Source organism: Watersipora subatra, chromosome 9 (genome assembly GCF_963576615.1).
Source record: "Watersipora subatra chromosome 9, tzWatSuba1.1, whole genome shotgun sequence".
In the NCBI taxonomy this organism is placed as follows: domain Eukaryota; kingdom Metazoa; phylum Bryozoa; class Gymnolaemata; order Cheilostomatida; family Watersiporidae; genus Watersipora; species Watersipora subatra.
This window is the reverse complement of record NC_088716.1, coordinates 46872562-46889351: the sequence shown is the minus strand read 5'-3', so window position 1 is coordinate 46889351 and position 16790 is coordinate 46872562. Positions and strand designations below refer to the sequence as shown.

At 36.8% G+C, this 16790-nt stretch overlaps 1 protein-coding gene across 1 annotated transcript; it reads left to right on the top strand.

Annotated features, from left to right (window-relative positions):
• Positions 1-2818: 2818 nt before the first annotated feature.
• Positions 2819-16790, top strand: LOC137403965 (cyclic AMP-responsive element-binding protein 3-like protein 1). The gene is made up of 9 exons (XM_068090107.1): positions 2819-3138; positions 3317-3538; positions 6627-6761; positions 7287-7410; positions 10397-10560; positions 11639-11841; positions 14504-14663; positions 14836-14977; positions 15705-16790. Exons 1-9 carry the CDS (start codon positions 2950-2952, stop codon positions 15908-15910), a joined length of 1545 nt encoding a protein of 514 aa, XP_067946208.1. The 5' UTR covers positions 2819-2949; the 3' UTR covers positions 15911-16790.

The window sequence follows — 16790 nt, the reverse complement described above, 5'->3', positions numbered from 1 at the left end:
TCTAAAATTGAAAAAGGGCAAAACAAAAATAGATTATCACTTTTTACAAGTAGTGAATTCATGTGTCACTGCAAACTTGAACGAATATTCTCAAGTACATGAGGTATCTAGTAGCTAACCCTGATAAAATTTAAAACTAGCAGTGAAATGTTGATGTTAGTAGACCAGTGAATCAAAGCAAGCATTTGAAGGCACAATTCACATTATTACAACTGAATATTGGAATGGGGCTGGCTATCTATCTTGTGTTTTCTGGTATTTTGTTGAAAATGTACTAAAAAGTGATGGTATTGTTTCACATTGCTAGAGGCACGTTAGAACAGCAATGAAATCATTGAATGCATAGCATCTTGCGTTGTCTGTATAAGCTTGCAAGTACTTAAATAGGTTGAGCGTCTGTTATTAAAAATTTGTAAAAATGGATTTTTGTTTTATACTGTTTGACAGTCTCATAAAAATATGTAGGTAGCATGTAATTCAAAAGATTGGCCTGTAAAGGTGTGTTACAAATTTTCAAAACTTTGGAAATTAATAACTTGTCAATGTTCTGATTTATGCTCCTAATATAGATATAAATCTTACAAGCTTCATTTCAAAGATACTGAAGTACAGATGAGAATTGGACTAAAACCAAATTATACATTAAGTAGTCATAACATTAACTGACTTTCAAATGCTGCAGTAGTGACATGTTATGAGTAAGAATAACTGAGCAGTTAATCTTAGCCATAACATAACAGCTTAGCACTATGTTAATGTTATCAAATTCCTCAAAAAGTGGTTAAATAATCATTTTGATTAATGTAGGTTTGCGAAAATCCTGAACATTTCAAAACTTTTAATAGGTATTGATTATTGAAAGCTGCAAAAATTTAGTATAGAGCAAAAGCTACAGATGCGGGCAGTGGTTGTTGTAGACACACTTGTTGCATTATGTACAAAGGTGTTATCAAGGCTTTGTAAATTAAGGATATGCTGAGGATGTTATTATGAGGCAACATAAGAAAGGCTCATATGCAACAGAATATCCAGGCAGACCTGAAGAAAACTTGATTTAAAAGATGGGAAGAATTTAAGAACTATTAAATCTTATAAAATAACTACTAATCCTAATGTTTGCAATACTGGTATAATTTGAAACATCGATTTTAACTATCATAAGATTGGTTGTTCTTAAAATTGATAGCTTGTTTTTGATAAGATCTTCCATAGTTTTAGAAACAGCATTTAGTGCAAAACTAACATCAATTTATTTCTACTGTGTCTGATAGAAACCTTAAATATTACAGATCTGTTCTTACCTTAAATATTACAGATCTGGTTAGTACACAAAATAAGGTTGTTGTGAAAACAGCTTCCATATGAACCGATAAATCAATGTTTTTCTTTTGCTTGAGAACAAGTAATGAATTTTGACTCCAGTTTGACAAGAAGTTACAAAGTGCTGAACGAGCCTATTTTTAAGACAATTATTGTCATCCGTTTTATTTTCTTTGCAGCAGCTTTATTTTCAGAAGTTTGATTGTCAGCAGTTTTATTTCTAGCAGTTTTATTTTCAGCAGTTTTATTTCTAGCAGTTTTATTTTCAGCAGTTTTATTTTCAGCAGTTTGTCATTCCTTATTTGTTTTGTCAAAAGATCTCAGCTGTAGTCTCTCTGTCTCGCCCTTTACTTGACATATTATGGCATACGCATCCTTACCGCTTAAATCCACACCCCTTCCAAAACTTAATATTATAGTGTTGGATCTACGGTGAAAATTTTCTATTCTAAAAAGGGCACAAACGATAACTTGCAAACTAGATGTCTGACCATTTAAGGGCCCATTACAACCCTATTTTTATGATGGTGATTTGATTGCAAACATCAATCATTCTATTAGCAGTGTACGCTTTAGGTCATAGATTGGATCGTTTTATGATGCCCAGATATTGACTGCATTTGGCAATGGATTTATTCTCCATGTACTTACCGCACAAAGGTAGGATGAACATAAATTAGACAGATGTAAATAACCCGCACAGCCTAATCTATCAAATATAATATGTGAAACCCCCGTCTACAATTGTTACAATATACTATATCATGAGAAAAATATGTTCAATCACGATTCTCTATTTATAGGCTGTTGAGCAAGTATATGAATTGATATTTCTAAATTCTTTCGTCGCCTAAAATTAAACTATAGTAGCATCAAAAAAAAGATAGAATGAAATACTAACATTACACTAAAATAAAATCTCCAAGTTAAGTGCTAATGGTTGTTTTATGAGCTGAAATATGGGTCACACCGTGTCTAGACAGGCAATACCGAGTCGACCTTATGTTGATTTCAAGTAGCCATAAAACAAATACAGAAACACGATGTTATAAAATTGTTGCAGCAATACTCAATTTTTTTATCTTGAGTATTACATAAGTAACAGTTTTTTTGATTTTGTTTTTTCCCCAACAGCTTCGTTTTATCAATTTTATTTCCAGAAACCACATCGTTAGAATAAGCTAGCTTTACATCGGAAAAATTAAAATGGGAACCAAATGGATTGGTCTGGATGATGCCAAAGGTTTAATCCACGGCATGAAATTACAGAGAGTGCTTGTTTAATTCAACTTACGATTATTATGTGGCGCTCAGTCTATACTTTAAAAAAATGTTTCCAAGAGAGTGTAACTCATAAAATTTGTCCATCGTCATCGATTCTGATTCGTCTTATTCGCTTCCTGTTTGTAATTTACAGCCAATCATCTTTTACATAAAGTTCATGGGCGTAATTCTTTAATCTTTGACCAATAATATGATAAGTGGGAGTTTTCCTGTTGAATGAGCTTTCTTTTTTCAACCAGCTGTTGATTGGACTTGAGGGTTTTTTCGAAACTCTCAAACTTTTTATTTTCGGACCTTCACATGTCTTTCTGAAGGGAACAAAACTACACCTGGGATTCATTCCCTATGATGGATAACTTTGGACTTCCCGACCGGCTTTGTGAAATGGACGAGAGTGAATTGAGTAACATGCTGCTGTTGGAAAATGCTTGTGATGAAGTTTTCAAGAGTCCTGTAACTGATGACCTGAACGAAATAATGCAGATAGAAGAGACTAACTGTGACGGCGGTTTCGAATCGGCAGACATCGATGTGGTAAGTTCACAGCTCATCACTCGTTACAAAATAGCAATACTGAACCCTGATCATACTGCGGTGATGAGTCGATAAATATATTGTCATTATCATGTTTGTATTGGTTTTCAACGAGTGTTGAAGTCTTTTGGTCATTTATGTGTGTTTCTTTACTTGATGCTAATTTTTTTTATGACAGGAAAACTTGGGTGAACTGAATACCAATTGGTTAGATATTTTTGATGACCCTGTCTTGAATGATAAGATGATGACTGAAGCCATGACAAACCCTGCAGTCAAGTTTGAACATAGTTATTCTATTGGGAAAAATAAAGCAGGAGCTTCTCAAACAGTAAAGAATGAACCTAGTCTATCCCAACATATTACTCTCGAAGAACACACTGGACCCGCAATCAACCCAGTAAGTATTGCTAATTATGGTATAACAAAAAACTAATGAACTTCGTCTCATTCTGATGTGAAATTATTTTAAAAGTTACATATTTTTTTAAGAATCATAACGCTAATCTGCCGGTACCCTTCGCTGGGCATTATTGGTTATATGGGGTAAATTTATCATAATCATTATATCCTAGGTGAAATGGCTTAACGTCATGCTGGTATAACTACTTCCACATATTTGTGGAATGTTTGTGTTTTGGCCGGTGCCTGTCTATCACATAGTGGTTTGTTTACGTGATTGCCAGCGACTCTACTTACGGGTATCATGTAATTGTTAGTTAATGTAACTGTTTGATATGTGACCAAATCAAGTGTTATATGAAGTGGTTTTGTTTAAGCACAATAGGTAATCAATGGTGTTTGCTGATTCTAATCTAAGTGAAAGTTTGCTTTCTGTAGCATATTAGTGTGTCCGTCATCATAGCAACGCTGAGACTCATTGAAAATCTCTCCCTTTTTAATGCTAGCCTCTCATCTTAATAGCAAGTGCGACAAGAGGTGTTGGTAACAACCCTAGCCATTACATTTAGTAATCGCTTATCTGTCTTGTTGCTAGTCAAACAAACTAACCATGAAACGTGCAATATCAGTGGAAGGATCTTATGTAAAAGATATATAAGATGACGAGGCTGACGCTTGGGATATTGATAGATTTGTGTTTAATTGATTTTTATTAGCCATAAAGTTTGAAATTTTGTGCAAAGACGATATTGCCAGAATTGCTGTGCTTTGTAAAAAAGTATTGTTTACCTAGATGATTTGGTGCTCACAAGTATGCCGCCCAACTAGTACCTTCAGCTGTGGCTAGAGATCTCACAGTATAAGATAATCAGGTGTTACCTGATTACACACAGTTGTCTTTTGAACTAAAAATGTCAGTTGGGTGTTATCCAATCACGGCACTCGGTGATTCATTGCTTAAATTTTCACCTAACATTTACTCATGTGAGGTTGTGTTGCTGCAAGTTATTACAGAGTGAGTACTAAAGGGTTAGACCTATTACAGCTATAGGAAACAGCTGTTTCTACTCAACAAAAGTATCGCTGTTTACTACAGTTTTTTTGTTTTGGAGACAGTATCATGGAGCTTTGCTCGGTATGGGTATGAACATCGGCTTGCAGCACCTCTGCTGTATATTCAAGATGCCGAGATCTGAATGCAGATAAACTATTTACTCGCTAACTCTGTTTATCTTCTTAGCATGGTAAACAACTGGCTATTGATAAATCAAACAAAGCTAATGTGGCAATAATTGGAATCTTGTTAGTAGATCACTATGTGAAGAAAGTTGACAACAAAATTCATTACACCAGCTACATGCAGCGTGTGAACCTTTACTACCAGCAACAAACACTAGTAATGTAAATCAGTCTTTTTCAGATATCACATCATCTAGGTAGGCAGTAAACAAGGATGTCATCATAGCTGTTTAACAAATTGTCAATTGATTAACTCGGCTGCCAAAAATATGCCCACTAGTCTATTATAGTAATGTGGTCGCATGACGTAGGGAAATACATGGAAGTGTTATTACGCAATCGGTGTAGGTTGAAATCATTCCTTGAAATCTACTCGTGTGTGTGTGTGTGTGTGTGTGTGTGTGTGTGTGTGTGTGTGTGTGTGTGTGTGTGTGTGTGTGAGTATATGGACTTATGAATTTAACATGAGGGTTATCTAGCCACGGAAATATCTGTTGCACATGGTCTCATATGCAATACGGTCTCATATGCGATACGCATAATATGTTTACGATAAATAAATTCATCAAAATAATTATTTGTATTTTTTGAAATGGTGCACAAGCATTTCCAAGTCATACGCTCTAAGAACTACCATTTCAATTATAGCGGATATAGGTCGGAGGATATAGGTCAAAGGATATAGTTCAGAACGTAGCATAGAAAACAAAGCTTGTAGTCAAAGCCTGGCTACTCGGGGAATTATGCACTAACAAGAGGAATTCTTGGCTAAACAAAAACAGGCCGAGGTCATTAAAGCCATTATTGTCTGTAAGTAATGAAGGCATCAACTGTCCCCCATTGAGCTGTGTGACTCGCTGGGCTCGGTTCTTACGGCTACCAGCATTTTGTAATTTAGTCTGTACCGCCCCCAACCTCTCTCCACAAACTGCCTGAATAATGGACATAGATTGAAATGGATAGTAAGGGACTGCTGCGCTAAGATGGTATATAAATTTGATCATCACGCACTGTAATGTCGAAGTTTCTAAGAAGAATCTCGATGATGATCAATCGCCAGTATTATCTAGACATTGTAGTTAGGTAAAATGTGGGAGCGTGTCCAGCTGGTGAGACATAACAATGGGTCAGATCATCCATTACTAGGTCCTTCCAACTATCACTGGATAAGACGAGAGGTGCTTACTTGTTTTGCTCGCATGACAAATCATGCTCAACGATTTTTATAAGAGCTGGCAGTACCTGAAGAGATCATCATCTATCAGTGACTGGGATAACTATGGTTGACTAGTCAGCTCTTCACTAGTTTGGATATGGTACGGCAGTTTCTACACAGATTATGAAACGCAGATTAAATGCGGTTGTATCTGCTCCTCAAGTGCCGGCACCATGGCCAATCTGATTCATCAGTTTTACATTTACGTCATCCATTTCATTTATCACTCCGACCATCAATCACCCTCACCATTGCTTTCTGGCTTGTTTTGAACTATCTCTACGGCGCAACAACTGGAATGTCTGGCGCGAGGAGCAGAACACGAGTTAATATATTGTGTTGGTCACCAGCGACGATGGTTTCTACTAATACAAGTGAAAAAAAACTTGTAGGTCATTCAAAGTTTAAAAGTAAAACTTTGTGTCTCCCTTATCTTTGCACATGGCCTATGATAAGACAGGTTAACTGCTGCCGAGGTAATTAGATTAGAGCCAATTGCAAGGTATCCATCTTGGCAAGTCCCATATGTTTCTAATTAGGCTGACATAATTATCTCATTGGGCGAGGAAGCCTACATATAATTGTATAATTTCATGTTTTTATTTTAAAATCATATCTCGCCTTTTTGTAGAAATTTCTTGAAATTGATGCATCGGAGACACAGAGGCCAAGAGTGCAAACCGTGACAGTGACCAAGCAAGAACCTAGAATTATTGTCAAGAATGAGCCAATTATAATTGAAGCCAGGCGTCAGTCACAACAACAGGTAGCTGTTATAGTGTTGTGATAGTGGCTGCATTCGCTTTCCAGGCCGTTCGCTTTCCAAGCCGGAAAGCTGGCGTGATTTATTTCTCATCTGATAAGTCATAGTGTCTGTCTGGAGCAAGACTCAGTTTCCACTGCATTATTGAGTAGAGTCGGTATGGATTAGAGTGCCAGTCATAATTTTATGTCATAGTTCGACTTAACGACTTCCCCTCATCTCTCATCCCATTTGGCTAGCTCTAATGTTGGCTGGTAATGTCTCTGCGTTATTCTCTCATCCTAGTCATTCCTGTTGACCAGATAAGCGCACTGAGTTCCTGTCTGGAGGAGCTGCTCGAATTGTCATTTGCGGTGGATTACCGCTTTATTTGTTTGCCGACTCCAGAAGCAAAATATTTCTTCATTTTGCCCCGGATTTCCTCTACACCTATCTTAATTCACACGTTTGCACATTTTGAATGTTTGTTATATCCTACTCATTACACCGCTAGTGCACGCGCATCTGCATACATTTATATGTCTGTAGAGTTTGCTGAAGTCGTCTTCCATACTAGTGAGGAAGCAGCTCCAGCCCAAGTCCGATGTTATGACTGTCAACCCTCAACGATATGAAATGGTTACACAGCACATGTCTGATGACTTAGATGAAGGTATGAGACAAGAAACAATTTGTCATATCGTACTATTCACTAGGCGCGTCGTATGCTTCCTTCAGACCTTTGAGAGATTAAGAATAATATAACACATCGTTCTTTAATAACATGACTTTTAAATTTTTATATTCAATATTTGGATTTGAAAACATAACAATGAAGGTAAGGTAATGCTGATTTCTCTGCATCTTCGTAGTAGTGGTTTGGCTTGTTCGGTTTCGAAAACTACTATGTGATTCCCAGCCTCGCTAAATCTCTGGGATTATCGCTGAATGTTAGCAGAGCTTAGCAGAGAGATCAGGGGTTGTTGTTCTGAGGGAATTATCCAGCGATTAGAGGCTTCTATATATAACATGACCGCTGCAGAGGCTCGATCACCGGTTCTTAGCAGTTTCTACCTGCCCAGGGTGCCCTGTAAATATCACACTTGACACTAGTCAATAGTTATCAGTAGTCGAGGTAGAGCAAAATAATCTTATCTATTATTTTATTATAATGTTATGAGTCGTTAGCAACCATTTCCAATACTTAATTATATACTGCCATTTATTCACCGGTCAGAGTATGTGTTCCTATAGGTTGTTATTGTCTGTGTTCCTTTGAAGATCAGTTCTTCATAGCATCCTTTGGTGCTTGGAGACACGCTAAACTATATAGAAGTGAGCTTCTCTTACAATGTTAGCACTTTGAAGAGTAGATTCTATGAAGATGCCTTTCATGAATGGAAATGGATATCTTCAAAGGTCTCAGATTGTCATAAATGATATCCAGATTGTATTAAGATAGCTTGGTAGCTATAATATAGACTAAAAGTGTAATTAATATAATTTTAGGTAAAATCAAAAGCATGAAAAACTTAGTATTGACAATCTTCAAATATAAATAAGCTCAGAACAGAATTATACGCATCATAGATTTACTGCAATAAATAACTGAAATCTGTTAACAACCATATAAAAAGCTCTGAGAAGCTTATTAGTATGTTAAATTCATTTGGTTTTACTGTGAAAGTCGACTGGAATTAATGAGCTTTGGTTAGTTACAATCTTCTGCGACTCAAAGGATTAGCGACTTCTACGAAAGATCTCTTTGAAGCATGAAAACGCAATGATGGTTTTGTACAAAGTGTTATAAATGCCTACTTCGCATCATTCAAATGGTTAACTATAAGGATTAGGAAAGTGTAAATATACACTGTAAGTGTAATGATACAGTAAACAGGGATGTAAGTATACAGGGAGTTGTTGAGCGCTCCTATCTTGCTGTCCAGCGAGGAGGAGTTTGAGGGTTTACTGGCCTCTAGTGGATGGCTGTGTAAATACTGTTAATCTTGCTGCCATTGTACTTGGTTAAATCTTGAAATTATTCAGTAATGACTAAATCACTATAAAGAGAAAATATGAAAATGTCGAATTACCGTGTGTAGATAGGTGATCATGGAGCCACTAGCCATGACTAAAATTTGATTGATGCTAAAATTTGAAGCATTATTATGTTATTTGGTCATCAAATTTTATTAGATTTACTGTTTTTAATCAACTTCTTAACATCTCACTCTATCCATCTCACTCTATGCGTCTCACTCTCTGCGTCTCACTTTATGCCTCTCACTCTATCTATGCCTCTCTACGCCACTCACTTTATGAAATTATGAATGGGAAAATAATAATTGGGGCAGTCATGATTGTGTTGCATTCTCCAGAAATTTTATGATCTTATTTTGTTCCTTTATTTTATCCGTTTTATTTTATGCAAATTGTTCATCATATTTATTGTTTCACAGATTATATAGCTACGTTTTGGTATAATTTGGTCGATTTGTAATGGTCAAATTTCCTTCACGAGCAATGTTTTTTTGACCAGTTCAATCTTTGACATAAATATGATACCGTAACAGTTTTATCGATTTGACTCTGATCAATTTTAGCTGACACAATGTTCTTCTATGGCTGTGTTTTTTATCCTTCAATGTATTGATCTTTTGTCTATCAGATTTGTGTCATAACAGAGGTTCATCAGCATGGGCAAACTTTTCTAGCATGTTAACATCATAGGGAAGGTGAAAACGCTAGTTTATCTCTAATACCTGAGGAGTTTGAGAAATTAGCCGCACGAGATGTGTCGTACGTACGTTGTCATCTTTTCAAGTTTGCACAAAGTGTGTTGTTGTATATATTAAGGCTTCTTCCGGCGCACTCTTGCTTCATTATACAACAATAGTAATCACCTAGATACCTCACAAACGTAAGGGTACATTACTATAATTGGTGAAACTGTTCCGCTCTCAGACAGGACATCATTTCGTAATCAGCTATTTTTACAAACCACTGACAGGCGGTGTCAGCAGGTTGTAGAGCAGTCCTTAGCAATGAATACAGCCGGTTGGAGTGTGAATTGTAACAGCTGTTGTCGCGTCATATCATAATATTTTATCTTGTGTTGTTGTGACACGGCTATAATGAAGATCAGCTATAATGAAGATCGCAGCTATTTCTGCTTAAGGAGCTGATCAAGATATAACTCAGCTCTGTAGTTCCGCTCATCTCTCTCCTAGGCTGCATATCTTTGCTCGCTGCAGATCTAAACCTATTGCTGATGCAATGCAATAGGATGCATTCGTTATGTCTTGTTAAGATTTAGGATGGATCGGCAATTAATTATACCGAAGTCAGTGTCTCCGTTTGCTTTCAAATAAGATCGATTGAAATGCCATGAGTGGGATGAATATATTTTCTAAAACTGGGCATAGGATTATTGCTGGGCTAGTAGGCATTACGAAATCAGTTAACCGCATTTCAAAGCGATGAAAACTTCTTGAACGGAGTCCCGATGATATCGTGAATGTGTTCTCCATCACTCTACTGTACAACGACAGGCTCGCGTGTGTCGCTTCGTGCCAACCTCTTGATGCCAAGTCATTGTTTAGCTTTTACTTGAATTGTGTTGGTTCTTCCTTGCAGTTGATAAAGTGGGTTTATTATAGGAATCTACCTGAATGTGATGCCAATGACACCTCCGGGCTCTAGCAGTGACAGCGATGGTGGGCTATCTCCTAGGGAGAGTCCAACCCCCAGTCCAGTCCGACAGGTTGTCTTCAAATCTAATCAGCGTGAACTGAACCCTGCTACTGCCATTTATTCCCAACCGGTAAATAATATATTAATATATAAGTAATTAATATACCTAAGCTGCCCTCTCACACCCTACACGGTCTATCTTTTTGTAGCATCATGTTTTGGTTGTTGGCACGTTTAAAATGAGAATATAAAAATAATCAAAAGCCGTTTTTTCTTAGCCTTTCTCAGTTAGATTCAGATGACTTTGCGAGGCTTTCATTTGGAGGATATATAATTGTTATTGGGGCCCTGTCAAGGTTGGCCTTAATTTAATCAACAGCACCCTTGCTGTTACTCTGGGACAATGAGTAATAAAGTGATAATTTGATTATTCCCAGGCTAGCCAGGAGCAATTGGACCCAAGACTACAATGCAAACTCCTGCTGTGTTGAGATGTGTACGAAGCAGAGCTGTACACTAATATTGGCAGTATAAAGTGTTGCCATACCTGTATATGACTTACTGGGTTGTCCAGCGAAACAAGTATCAGTTTAGAGTTGTGTGTAGTGCTTTATTTGATGATGATGCAGAATTTCCTAAATCTGGCAAAAACCAATCACTATTGGATAGCGTTAACCAATCACTATTGAATACCATTAACCAATCACCATTGAATAGCATTAACCAATCACTATTGGATAGCGTTAACCAATCACTATTGAATAGCATTAACCAATCACCATTGAATAGCATTAACCAATCACTATCAGTTTGTCTCAAACTTGCGTTACTTTTCTTGCAATTGTTAAACATTTTATTTTCTGGTTTTTAGTCTATCATGTTAATTTTGGATGTTCAAAATTTATCTGTCAAGAAAAAATGTTATTGATGTTTTCGGACAAGCTTTTGTAAGCGTAAGCTATTTTTATGCAATCTTATTATAGAGATCTTTGATATGGAAGGTTGGCACTGATCTAATCAATGTATAATGTTAATGCTATTCAAATTTCACTGTTTCAAACTATATGGGGGATTTAAGTTGCGTTATTTTAAGTCATTTGCATGAATGTTGGTCCGTAGCTTGAGTATTCCTTTGATTAGCCTCTGCTGCAATCTGTAAATTCCATAGATTTGTATAATGAGTAAATTAAGCTTTCTGTTGTTTGCAGATTCCAACCTCTGGCGTACTTGTGCTGACGGAAGAAGAAAAACGAACTCTGATTTCTGAAGGTTATCCAATTCCACATAAACTGCCTTTATCAAAAATTGAAGAAAAAAATCTGAAAAAAGTACGAAGAAAAATAAAAAACAAAATCTCGGCGCAAGAGAGTCGAAGAAAGAGGAAGGAGTATATGGATCATCTGGAAAAAAAGTAATTATTCTAGTTATAGGGGTAACTGGTTATTTATGGTCTTTTGTTTTCTTATTGTCCAATTTTTTCTTATGTAAGACGTCCTATGGGAGAGGGTTGAAGTTTGGCCTCACTGCGACCCAAGTTTGTAAGGTGCAGCTAAAATGATATCATTTTAGCTATTTCATGTTTTATTTCACACAAGTCATATTGTTGTCTAGTGAATCATTGAATCAATCGTGTTGTCCAATTAAATGCAAACCTTGGTTATCCGTGTTCGAACCAAATTAAACACAAATGGAGTCATTTCGTTACTTTTGGGCTTCAGCTTCTTTTGCTGCTGTTTTCAACCCAAACTTTCAGTCCAGTGAGTGAACTTGTGAGTTCACTTAAGTTATAAGTAGTTATTAGATCTAATGTTAACCATTCTTACCAAAGAAATTTCACTAGGAATCACCATGGATAAAATAACACACCTTTTAATGTTTTTATTATTACCTGCCCACCTCTACGACCGCTACAATTTCTGAATTATCTCCTCTTGTCACATTCTCATTTTTTCCTGTTGCTGCCCTTGTATCCATTCCATAATCTGCATTCTATAATTAAATCACCACCTGGTTTCCATACACTCCATTTGCAGAAATACTTCCATCTTGATGACTTCCTATTCTCGCACTGCTGACAATTGTCTCACTTGATATCACCTGTCATGCTTGTCATGTCGTGGCAGGAGATCGTTTGATACTCCAGCACTTTGACTTATGATAGGCATAATAGTCCAGTAAAGATTCTCATATTAGCATATAATATTGCACCAGGCTACAAAACTAAATTACTACTATTATTCTCACGCGGACTTGCGCGGCTACAAATGTTTAGCTGGATATAATGCTATTCTTTTGATCTCTGAGAGTATGTATAGAAATGTCTCTACAAGTTTTACGTCGCTCCTGCTGTCTATAGAGCTCAGGATTGGTTTGAAATTTCATGTCCAATGATCCATGATAGCCTATAAATGGTATACTCTTGCCCATGTTACACGCTATAGAGTTTTTTGCAGTTCTTCAACAAAGCGTTTCTCTTAGCGTTTTTATTTTGAATATCATCAGTGACATTCTTAGCTCCTTCGTTGGAAAGACTTCAAGCGCTAGATGGTAATCTCTCCAATCTATCATGCCAATTGTGGCCATTAAGAATTTTAAATATCTTCCTCTTCTAATTATGTCGGACATTTTCAGAAATTTTAGGTTTTGTTATTTTCCGTTACACTTAACACCATTTCATTAAATGCAGACATTTTAGATGTAATGACTCCTCTCTTAGATTGCCCTTTCATTGCTGGTGATGATTCTGATTTGTTTATCAAATTTACATGTTTAGTATTCAGCATGTATTTCTCATTGCGACATTCTTGAGTTTTTGCTTAGTCTAGCTACTGGCAACTAGTTGTAATAGTTTAAAGTATCTCGCAACATTCACCAACAAGAACTCAGGCTCTGACTACCTTACCGGAGTTGAGATAATGATGACAACTTTGTTAACCAGAATCTCCGTAACATCGTTAAAGCTCACATTCAGAGCGGATGTTGTCCTGTTTTTGACAGCGATTGGTGGATAGGCACGCGTAGTCGGTTTATCTATCTCTACCGAGATGAGGAGGATTATGGCAGATTTTAATCCGCTTATCCTGTTTATTTGCTCATCCGAGCAGCTTAATACTTGTCACCCTTTCACGGTACAGTAGAGAGGAACCGTACCTTTCTTTTCCCGTTTCAGTGTTTGTTTCACTTTGTCAAGGTGATATTTTAAGTTTCGGAGTTTTTCAGTTTCCAATGTGGATTTGTTGTAATCAGCTTGGGAGTTAGGATTGTTCTGTCAAACATTTTGTATGGGCTTCAAGTACATTTGCTCATTGTAGATTATTTTTATTGGGCTTCAGACTTATGCTGCTATTGATCCTGGTTGCTCTATCGTTATTGATATGTGGTTGGCACATTGGCTGATGTGAATGCCGTAATTCTGGCATGCCTACGGCTCTAGTTGTTTTTTTATATCCTGATAGTTTGTGACACCAATGATATAATATGACAGCGTTATCTCATGCCAAATGTTGTTGCGCAAGCTGCGAATTTTTCAATTTCTAGCTGTATGAGTTTTATCACCAGTACTCAGCCATTCACCAGTTAAATGGTATCATCTGTGTTTCCTTTCTTCTTTGTATATTGGTGTGACACGTCATTTACTGTATATTATCAGTTGAGTAGCTGAAAGTTATGGTCATGAAAAAGGTTTTTATAATCTTCGGTGTTGTTGACAAAGGTCTGTTCACGTTCTCTGATGGATTGCACATCTCCTGGCTGTTGGCCGAACTAATCCCTCAAAAGCTTATTGGTTATCTAACAAGATGGCTTCTTACTGACTAAATCTCCTCGATATCTCTCACAAGGGCTAATCTTCTTCAGCTTTCCAATGGCTGCAGTTGAGCCAGTACTTATGTGAAGCGATAAATTTTCAAACACTTCAATTTCTTTTTATTCATCACAGTTGTTAATTCAATTCTTTTTATCTATACTTCAGCATTTCAATTTATATGTCCCGTATCCATCTCATTAATGTTAATGTCTACCCGCTTTAATGGTATTTTGCCACACGAATAATCTATTGACTGTCCGCTCTTTAGAATGGAAGATATATCACAAGAGAACACAGACCTGCGCAACAAATGTGATAAATACGAACGGAGTAACCTGTCGCTGATGTCTCAACTGACGAAGCTTCAAAATATGGTGAAGAAGTTGGCACCGCAGCAGAGCGCCTCCCAGACTGGCATATGTCTCATGGTAAGCTACTACTCAAGTTCACTATGAAACATTAAATTCTAAAAATAGTATGTTTGTGTCAAATTCCGTTCGTGGTATCAAATGTATGTTGCTCCGCTTATTTGTCAACACCTGAAGTTTAATGAGTATAAACCTGGTGTGCCTCAAGCACGATATTCATTTGAACTTGTAGGTCATGGTCCTGTGTTTTGCTGTGTTCTTTGGTGACTGGATGCCCTTTAGCTTTGGTTCTTCATATGGACAGGGTGGTTCCTCCTCACTATCTTCTCATGGCTCACTTGACACTAACACTTTTGACTCCTATGCTACAGCCAGTAAGTTTCAATCATGTCTCCATGTCATGCAGGTCTTACGGACATGAACCAGATGTTTTTTTAATCGATGCATTTAATTATTGTTTTATTTATTAAAATTGCTCAAGTCATTTTACATTCTGTTTTGTTCTTGTTAACAGATAGTTTTATTCATTAGCTGTGATTGTACTCTAATCTGTACATTATTGAATGACAACTTTTTAGGATTTGAAAAAAATTAATTCGATAGTTATGTGGTGTTTTGGACTCAAATTTGCATTCATGTCATTGTTCAAACAGGGTTAGTGTTGTGCTTTATTGAACTAGATTTTCATTGGTTCATACACTGTATAAAAGTGTTTTTATTGGTTAGTCGGTGTTATATATACATATTTTGAGGAAGAAGGTTGTAAGGATATTTTGAAATTGGAAGGAAGGAATGTTGATATGGATCAAAGCACTCATTTTATCAACCTTCCAGATTATGCTGTGAATGTTTAATGCTCATGGTTGGTGGGCAATTAGAGAGGGTATAAATTTACAAGTTGACCAATTGCTACGAGGAATGAAAATAATAGATCATACATTTTGCTAGGAGAGCTGGTAATAGTATGCAGTTGCTGTGATGTTACATGTACTTAGAAAGGAAGTGTTATTTGGTCACATTAGCGCATTGCGACATGGTAGTTGCTCGGTTCACACTTACTGCATTTGACTTCTAGTAACACCGCTTTCATTTGTATTTCAGTGAAACCCTCTCGCACCCTCTTGGGAGTGACAGATGAAGAACGTCTTTGTGGGAATGAGCCATGGCCGTTAACGCTCGCTCGCAAATCCTATGAATGCATCTCAAGCTTTGTGACGCCCAGTACAGAATCTGATCGTGTCTCCTACTCCAACAACAGTGACATGCTGCTAGTAGTTGCCCCTCATGAAAATTCCTTTGGCGCTTGAGGACTTTTAAGAACTCAAGCTGAGCTGGAGGTTTGCTCAGTAAGGTGTGGCTTTGAGGGCTTCGTCTCTCCTAGGTTGTCAAATGGGGCCAGTAGTTCTCGAGACCAAGGGTGTTCATCGTTAAAAAGTTAGTCAATTTGCTAAATTGAATTAAAATTAAATCGGTTAATCGGTACCCTCCAGCTGTTTTCTAGGAAGTTTCTGCAGTAGAGCTCCTCACGTTTTATCCTAGAGCTATTTAACCTTTTCATATATGCTGTTTCTTTTGGCAACCTGCTCTACACTGTCATATCTTTGTACAGATATATTATTATAATTTATATTACTGTTATTACTGGCTAGCATTACATTGTCGCTACACTGGTACTGGTGCTTCCTGGCTTATATCCACAATTGTACAGATCTATCAACTGATGTAATTAATATTATCTTAATTCATAGCTAGTGTAATGCTCTTTATACCAATCAAGTGATTTATCCGGTCAAGTCTAGTGTGTAAATTCATCTCCTGTCAGTTACTATATCTGTCTACGCAATAGGGCATTTCTCTTCCATTTGTTGGCAATTATCAACTCTTCCCGTGCATTCATCTATGGTGTCAGGGTTGTCTTCTCGTGGTCTTTATTATTGTTTCGGGAACTGTCACCCTTTTGGGCATAAATTTGTTAACGTTTAGACATTGTCTCAGTATGTTCTATGGTTATATATGCTAGAATTATATTTGTGATAAAATGCATCTTTTGCATATTTATTTTATTTGAATGGAAGAATGATGTACAAGGAGTATGATTGAGTACTTCATGATGTATGTATATTCATTCCCTGATGTCTAACACTGTGTATATACATAACGTGAATAAAAGGAAATCTCAATATCTTA